Source organism: Mandrillus leucophaeus, unplaced genomic scaffold (genome assembly GCF_000951045.1).
Source record: "Mandrillus leucophaeus isolate KB7577 unplaced genomic scaffold, Mleu.le_1.0 Scaffold180, whole genome shotgun sequence".
NCBI classification, from domain to species: Eukaryota; Metazoa; Chordata; class Mammalia; order Primates; family Cercopithecidae; genus Mandrillus; species Mandrillus leucophaeus.
Window position 1 is genome coordinate 818,839 of NW_012101810.1, and position 8,458 is coordinate 827,296.

General features: G+C 60.9%; 1 protein-coding gene across 1 annotated transcript in view; it reads left to right on the forward strand.

Annotated features, from left to right (window-relative positions):
* The first annotated feature begins 134 nt into the window (after positions 1-134).
* INTS1 (integrator complex subunit 1) overlaps positions 135-8,458 on the forward strand; it is a 41,946-nt gene continuing 33,622 nt past the window's right edge. The window contains exons 1-12 of the mRNA XM_011977578.1: positions 135-194; positions 516-614; positions 1,322-1,612; positions 4,435-4,631; positions 4,780-4,917; positions 5,170-5,329; positions 5,441-5,546; positions 5,640-5,826; positions 5,958-6,103; positions 6,310-6,451; positions 7,562-7,738; positions 8,269-8,423. Of these exons, the coding sequence (XP_011832968.1) occupies positions 557-614; positions 1,322-1,612; positions 4,435-4,631; positions 4,780-4,917; positions 5,170-5,329; positions 5,441-5,546; positions 5,640-5,826; positions 5,958-6,103; positions 6,310-6,451; positions 7,562-7,738; positions 8,269-8,423 (1,757 nt within the window). The 5' untranslated portion in view covers positions 135-194; positions 516-556. The remainder of the gene's footprint in view (positions 195-515; positions 615-1,321; positions 1,613-4,434; positions 4,632-4,779; positions 4,918-5,169; positions 5,330-5,440; positions 5,547-5,639; positions 5,827-5,957; positions 6,104-6,309; positions 6,452-7,561; positions 7,739-8,268; positions 8,424-8,458) is intronic.

The window sequence follows — 8,458 nt, forward strand, 5'->3', positions numbered from 1 at the left end:
CCCGCCGCCAGAGGGCGCTGCAGGCATCAGGCCGGCGCCGCGAGCCTCTAGCACCTCCCCCTGGGCCCGCTTCCCGCCTCACTATTTTCCTTCCGGTTGTTCCGGAAGTCGGGTCCTTGAGTGTGGCGAGATCCGTTTCCGATTCCGGGGTGGCTGGGTGGCGGCGGCTGGGCTGTAGTCGCGATGGGCCAGAGGTAAGTGAGCCGCGGCCTGGGCGCGCTCTCATTGCCAGGTGAGCGCCTGGTTCTCCCGGCTACCCCGCCCTGCCTCGGGGCCGTCCTTCATGGTTCTGCCCCCTCCAGCTCGGCGTCCGCGCCTCCTGCTGCCACCCGACTGAGCCGCTCCCGGGCGGCTGGGAGGCGGGGTCCCTGCAGCTCCTGCAGCATCGCCCCTCCCGGCGGGCGCGGGGCCACTGTCCCCGGGTCCCACGCCCAAGCCCCGTGCGGTAAGCGAGCGAATGAGCGAGCGAGCGAATGAATGAATGAATGAATGACCGCACGCTGGCTCCTCCGCAGGTGACGCCGCAGCCGCCGGGAGCAACGAGGGACGCGGCAAGATGAACCGGGCCAAGCCCACCACGGTGCGCAGGCCCAGCGCCGCGGCCAAACCCTCAGGTGCGTCTCTCCCCGCTCTGCAACCCGGGGGTCTTTGAGGGTCTTTGGGGATCTCAACTGCCCCGGAGCCTGCCTTCGGCTTGGTTGTTCCGCAGCCGCGGCTGTTTCCAGGAATTGGATCTGGAAACACTGCTCTCGGTCCTCAGCGGCTATGAGAGTCCCTGGGAGGCTTGGGACAGCGGCGACTTCCTCCGGCACCCCGGTGATCTCGTTTCAGGCTGAGCTGCAAGGCGGCTGACAGTAGTGGAAGGGTCTCCCCAGCCAGGAGGCAGGAGGGAGCACAGTGTAGCGTAGCACGGGGTCTGCAGCCAGACTGTCAGCTCAGATCCTCCGGGCTTAAAGCTGCCACTCTCCTGCTGTGTAACGCTGCACACATTGCTTAACCTCTCTGTGTCCCTTTCTCCCCTGTAAAGTTAGGGTAATGGTACCTATTGCGGAAACTTGGGCGGGGCGGGGGGCTAAGCACACTGTTTCGGATAGACCAGAGATGGCCTGGTTTGTGGTTAGCGCTATGTGACTGTCCACCGTCACTTGTGCATATCTTGCTGGTGCCTGCTCAGCTGTTGGCTGCTGAGTGAGCTCTGGCTTCTTCCTTGCCTTCTCTGACCGTTGTTTAATTCCCTCTGACATAACAGGAGGTTGGAGTCAGTCTTTTTCCACCTTGGGTGTTGGGAATGTACCTGGTTTTCTCTCTCCTTTCTCTGCAGGGCACCCTCCCCCGGGAGACTTCATTGCTCTGGGCTCAAAGGGTCAGGCCAATGAATCGAAAACGGCATCCACCCTGCTGAAGCCAGCCCCTTCCGGCCTGCCTTCTGAGCGCAAGCGGGATGCGGCGGCTGCGTTGTCCAGTGCCTCGGCCCTCACCGGTCTCACCAAACGCCCCAAACTCTCCTCCACACCCCCACTGAGTGCCCTGGGGCGCCTGGCTGAGGCTGCAGTGGCAGAAAAACGAGCCATTTCTCCGTCGATTAAAGAGCCATCTGTGGTGCCAATTGAAGGTAATGAGTCTGTGGACTTCTCCTGAGAACGCCCCTCAGCACGTCCATCCATCAGATGTTCAGGGAAGGCCCCCTCCAGGCCTAGCGCTGCCCGTATGGCCGACCTCCTTTGGGAGAGCAGATGTTTGTGACTTGTTCTTTGAAGTGCTTCTTATGTAGGTGCCCTTACCCTGTGTGTGCGTCTGCGTCCTGAACTGTCAGTGGCTGCCCTTCGAGAGCCGGGTCACTCCCCCGTTGAGTTGTTCGTCTCATGTCTCTGTTGGACGCCCCCTTTGTGATGGGCACTGTCTGAGCCCTGGGGGTAAACCGGGCCTGGTGACACCCCAGGTGTGTGTTCTCAAGGTCGCGCGCCCTGGTGCATTCCTCTCTCAACCTGAGTGGAGGCGATATGTACTTGGTTCCTCCTTCCCTCCTGGTTACCAACAGGGAAGAGTTCATCCGTTCCCTGTTTTCAGTTGAAAAGCTGCAGAACAGTAAATACATCAACAGGAAATGTAAATTTCACAATTCGCTTCTCACAGAAATGCCTTTAACTGTGTGCCTAGAATCGCCCCTGCTCCTCTGCACCATTTTCCCAACGACCATATTTCAAGGCTCCATGACTTCCTGGGAGTCACTCTGGCAGCTGTCACACCAGCCCCAGCAAGCCTCGTGGTCTGCAGTATTTTGTTTCTGTGGGAGCATTTCTTTTGGGTAATTTCTTTGTGGTAGTCAAAAAGAACAAGCGTCCTGATGACTTTGGTAGTGAGTTGTCTGTTCAAGCCACGCCACCTCTGATTACTGAGTTTTGTGCCAGACAGGGCCCAGGGGACTTGTGGGCTGTGGGCTGTGGCCTTGCCGTCGGAGGGATCAGGCTGCTGCAGTGCAAGCCTGTGAGTGAGTCCCTGACGGCCCTGGGACGGAGGAGGCCTGGCAGGGAGTTGCAGTGTGGGCTCAGGCCTGGAAGCACAGGCAATGAAACTGGGGCAGGCAGGAAAGGGAGGTGCCAAGCAGACAATGGACCGTGCCCAGGGAATGGAGGCCTGGCCTGGGCAGCACACGCTAGTGATAGCCGAGGCTGGACGCTGTGGGCAGTGTTTGTCCTGGACTCATTTGGCATCAGGGAGCCCTGGGGGCAAACAGCCCAGGATGGCACAGCTGGGGGGCTGCTTTAGGAGGTCGAGTCTCAGACGTCCCATGAGGCCTGTCACTGGGCAGCTGGTGCCAGTGAGGATCGAGGACAGAGACCACAGGCCCCACCCCGGCCCGGGTTCTCGGCCTCCGGCTGCTGGGTGTTTTATTTATCTATTTATTTATTTTTATCACCCCCTCCCGTAGAAAGGAGATTTTGAAGATGACAGGAGATGTGGTTGTGAAAAGCATATTCTGAGTGGTAGATCGCTTTACAATATTATTCTCGCAAAACAGAGAGATGGCTGCTTCCAGCCATTTGTGGTATCTGTCCCAGGCCGTTCCTCCGTGCTGGCAGCCCACTTCTCCCCCCTGCTTATCTCAGGGCATTAGGAAATTTCTTTCAAGTCTTTGTCCCAGGTGCAGTTAAGGTGGATTACAATGCCTCTGTCCACATGTCTGTGTGGATATTTACTTTTTATTTATTTTTATTTTATTTACTTTTTGTTGAGATGGAGTCTTGCTTTGTAGCCCAGGTTGGAGTGCAGTGGCGCAATCTCGGCTCACTGCAAGCTCCGCCTCCCGGGTTCACGCCATTTTCCTGCCTCAGCCTCCCAAGTAGCTGGGACTATAGGCACCCGCCACCATACCCGGCTAATTTTGTGTATTTTTAGTAGAGACAGGGTTTCACTGTGTTAGCCAGGATGGTCTCGATCTCCCGGCCTCGTGATCCACCTGTCTTGGCCTCCCAAAGTGTTGGGATTACAGGCATGAGCCACCGTGCCCGGCTTATGTATTTATTTTTTGAGACGAAGTGTTGCACTGTCCCCAGGCTGGAGTGCAGTGGCACGATCTCAGCTCACTTCAGCCTCCGTCTCCCAGGTTCAAGTGATTCTCCTGCCTTAGCCTCCGAAGTAGCTGGGATTACAGGCATGCACCCCCATGCCTGGCTAACGTGTATTTTTAGTAGAGACAGGGTTTCACTGTATTGGCCAGGCTGGTCTCGAATTCCTGACCTCAGATGATCCACCCGCCTCAGCCTCCCAAAATGGCAGGATTACAGGCGCGAGCCGCCGTGCCCGGCTGTGTGTGGATATTTAAAACACAGTCCTAAAAACTCCTGGGTCAGAGAAGAATCAGAATGAAAATGAGAAAACCTCCGATCCAACAGTGGCAGACAAGGGGAGAGGAAAGGTGTGTGCTGGCCCTGGTACTCCTCGGAGGTTGTGGGAGGGTCAGGCACTCGTCTGGAGGAAGGTTGTGAGTCGAGCACCCATGGAAAGAGGGGGGAAAAGGGGAGAAGAGCATGCTGGAGACTGGAGCTGGGGCAGGTGCGAAGAGAGGGCTGCTGTGCCGTGGTCCACAGTGGAAAGTATTCAGTGGAGCTGCGATTCAGTGGAAAGTAAGGCTGCAGGTTGCCTGACTTGCTGGGAAATGTCTGTAGCCTTCAGGGTAGCCATGTGGGACACAGTGGAGCCAGGACTGGAGTGGCTGGAGGGCCAGTGCTGAGGCCTGTGGGGCAGCCTGTTGTCTTGAGGGGACCATCTGGTGGGGTGCTTGTCCCCTGTGGGAACTCTCCTGAGGGTGGATGGCTGGTCCATGGCAGCGCTGACCCTGAGAGCTCCGGGTTCCTCGTGGTCTTACCAGTGTCCCAAGGCTTTGGGGCGACCCTGCCCTGTCCCTGCTCTGACTGTACCACCTGCCCCGGCCAGTACTGCCCACGGTGCTGCTGGACGAGATCGAGGCGGCCGAGCTGGAAGGCAACGACGACAGGATCGAGGGCGTGCTGTGCGGGGCCGTGAAGCAGCTGAAGGTCACCCGCGCCAAGCCCGACAGCACCCTCTACCTGAGCCTCATGTACCTGGCCAAGATCAAGCCCAACATCTTCGCCACCGAGGGCGTCATCGAGGTGCGAGCCGGGCCCCTGGCGGGAGGCGAGTAGGGCTGGGGCCCTCGGCTCCCCTCCTCACCTCCCCCTTCAGTGTCCTGCCCGGCCCACCCCAGCTTTGCCTCTGGGGCCAGCAAGGCTACCACGTGACATGAACCCTCCCTGGCAGGCTCTGTGCAGCCTCCTGCGGCGGGACGCCTCCATCAACTTCAAGGCCAAGGGGAACAGCCTGGTGTCCGTGCTGGCCTGTAACCTCCTCATGGCCGCCTACGAGGAGGACGAGAACTGGCCCGAGATCTTTGTCAAGGTGAGTGGCCTCTCCCCAGATGGTGAAGACAGCAGAGGGCCATGGGCGGGGCGGGGCGGGGGCGGGAGAAAAGCAGGAGGGTGTTCTCTCCAGAGGACTGTGTCTGACAGCCCCGATGGTCATGGCACAGTCCCCTCTGCACCCAGAAGCTGCAGAGGGCTGCCTGGGCGCCCAGTCCCTGGGCCGCAGGCAGACATTCTCCAGCCTGGCTGCCCGGCTGGGCTCGGGGCTGAGGGTGTGGCTCCCACACAGGTGTACATCGAGGACTCCCTGGGGGAGCGGATCTGGGTGGACAGCCCTCACTGTAAGACGTTTGTGGACAACATCCAGACGGCCTTCAACACCAGAATGCCCCCCAGGAGTGTGCTGCTGCAGGGGGAGGCGGGCCGCGGCGCTGGCGACCTGGGCGCGGGTGAGAGACACTGCCGGCTGGGGAGGGCGGGTGTCCAGCCCCAGGGCAGGGGAGGGTTGGGAGTTCAGGCGGGTGGGAGGCGCTGCATGGAGCCCTCTCCTTGGTCTGCAGGGAGCAGCCCACACCCCTCCCTCACGGAGGAGGAGGACAGCCAGACGGAGCTGCTGATCGCAGAGGAGAAACTGAGCCCCGAGCAGGAGGGCCAGCTCATGCCCAGGTAGCTGCGTGCCCGCCTGGTCCCAGTGGGAGGTGGTTGGGACAGGTGTCTCGGGGCCGCCTTCCTCCTTCCCTGCTCCCTTCTCTGACCTAGGTACGAAGAGCTCGCGGAGAGTGTGGAGGAGTACGTCCTGGACATGCTGCGGGACCAGCTGAACCGGCGCCAGCCCATTGACAACGTCTCCAGGAACCTCCTGCGGCTCCTCACCTCCACCTGCGGCTACAAGGAGGTGCGGCTGCTGGCGGTGCAGAAGCTGGAGATGTGGCTGCAGAACCCCAAGGTGCGGGGGTGCCTGGGGCAGGGTCGCGGGGGTGGTGGGGCAGGAGTGCCCGGCAGGGGGTGGGGGCAGGCTCCGTGTGGTCCCACAGCCGGGGTGGCCGTGAGCCCACAGCTCCCTCCGTGGCCCCGCAGCTGACCCGGCCGGCCCAGGACCTGCTGATGTCCGTCTGTATGAACTGCAACACGCATGGTTCTGAAGACATGGACGTCATCTCACATTTGATCAAGATCCGCCTCAAGCCCAAAGTCCTCCTCAACCACTTCATGCTGTGCATCAGGTGCGAGGCGGGCAGGGGTGGAGCGGCGGGCAGGGGCGGAACGGGGGTGCGGGGGGAACGGGGTGAGGGGCGGAGCGGGGGTACGGGTGGAGTGGGGTGTCAGGCAGAGCAGGGGTGTGGGCAAAGTGGCGGGCAGGGGCAGAGCGGGGGTGCAGGCAGAGCGGGGACGGGGCCTGCACCCTCACCTGCCTGGCTCCCACACCCAGGGAGCTGCTGAGCGCGCACAAGGACAACCTGGGCAGCACCATCAAGCTGGTGATCTTCAATGAGCTCTCCAGCGCCCGGAACCCCAACAACATGCAGGTCCTCTACACCGCGCTGCAGCACAGCTCTGACTTGGCGCCCAAGGTAGGCCTAGGCCTTGCCCTCCACACCTGAATGGGGGGCTACGGGCTGGAGAGACACCTGGCGTCTGGGGAAGCCCACGGATTGGTGGGGCTTTGTGGGAGAATGCTCTTGGGGCTCGGGAAGGAGCTTTTGAAAGTCACTTGGGTATGAGGTTGACCATTTCTAGAGTGGGTGCAGCCACAGCGCCCAGCATCTTTCTCAGAAACGGACACTCTGTCCATTTAGGAGGGAGCCACACTGAGCCTTAAAAGCCACCCAGGTTTCTGAGCTAAGACCCAGACCTGCCAGCTTGTATTTTTATTTCTCAAGCTCATTCCGGCCTTTGGATAATAAGGTGGTTTTTAAAATTTTTTGTAGAGATGGAGTCTTATTACGTGGCCCAGGCTGGCCTCAAACTCCTGGGCTCAAGTGGTCCTCCTGCATCAGCCTCCCAAAGCGCTGGGATGACAGGCGTGAGCCCCTGTGCCTGGCCCAGACCTGCCTTCTGTGCAGTGGGTCCCTCAGTTAAGCAGGAGTCCCTGTAGCCCTGGCTGTAGGACCCTTGGATTCCCGTGTGTCCTTTGAAGCGGACTGGGGAGATGCTCCCGTTGCCACTAGCACGTCAGGCCTCTCGGTGGGCTCTGCGGCGTGCGAAACACGAGGGAGGCAGGCACGGCCGCTCCGGCTCGGCGCTGTCATCTTTGCAGCCCGGCATTTTGAGACGGGGGGTGCATCCTTTCAGATCTCGGGTGGTGGTCTTTGGTTTCTGTTCAGCCTGTGGCGCGTGGTTGGGCTGAGATGGCACACGCACTTCTATGACTCTGCCACTTGGTGTCCCACACCCCCAGCGTCTGTTAATTAATCCTTCTCCTCATTTCACGAGGACCAACTCCCCACGTGCTGGTTGCCGAGAGGGGAATCAGATGTGGCCCTTGCTCGCCAAGGGCTGGCAGCCAGTAGAGCAAGGAGCCCGCCACCCCATGCCCCGCACTGCTTGAGACCCGCTGCAGCATCCTCGGGCACCACCCCCACGGGTGCTGTGGGAAGGAGCCGGGGCGTGTGCTCCTGGAGGGGCCTGTGACGGGGTCGGCAGCGTTGGGCAGCCTCCCACACAGCCTCTCTCTGCCCCAGTTCCTGGCCATGGTGTTCCAGGACCTGCTGACCAACAAGGACGACTACCTGCGGGCCTCGCGGGCCCTGCTGCGGGAGATCATCAAGCAGACCAAGCACGAGATCAACTTCCAGGCCTTCTGCCTGGGGCTCATGCAGGAGCGCAAGGAGCCACAATACCTGGAGATGGAGTTCAAGGTGCCAGCCCCTGCCGCTGGGGCGCCTTTCCCTCACTGCAGGTCCCACGTGCCGCCATCCCCCTCGCCCTGGGTCCCACGCACATTCCGCCCCTTCGGGTGCTCTGGCTGAGCGTGGGTACGGGGCTGAGTGAGGCTGTTTGTGGCCATGCATCCCAGAGGGTAGCATGGGCTCTGTCCTGTGTGAGGACCCAGGGGGCGCTGACCAGGTGCGGGGGAACCGGCAACCCCTGGACTGGGTGGGACGGATTGCTGCCGGGAGGAAGGCGAGTGTGTGGGCAGGGAGGCAGGGCGGGGCCGCGGGCTGCCTGGCTGGGTTGGAGACTGTGCAAGGGGTGCAGAGGGAGCTGATGCTGGAAGGCACAATGAGAGCGGATCACAGAGATGCCAGGTCCCTGCAGCCAACTGGCAGCCAGCCTGCTGGGGTGGCCTGTTTTGCAAACGGGGCTTTGTGGATCTCTGTTGACTGAACCTCCCTCCCGTGGCCAGACAGGACCTTTTGAGTCACTGGCCTGGTGCCCCTTCTGTCAGATCCCTCCCAACTGGTCCTCCTGGGCGCTCTCTGGATCCCTGCTTGTGTGTGTGCGTGTGTGCGTGTGCAAGTGTGTGCGTGTGCACCACGTGTATGTGGAGTGGGGCTCCCGGGTGTCCATTCTGGATACAGACCCTGTGCTGCGCCCATGTGGGTGTGGAGTGGGGCTCCCGGGTGTCCATTCTGGAT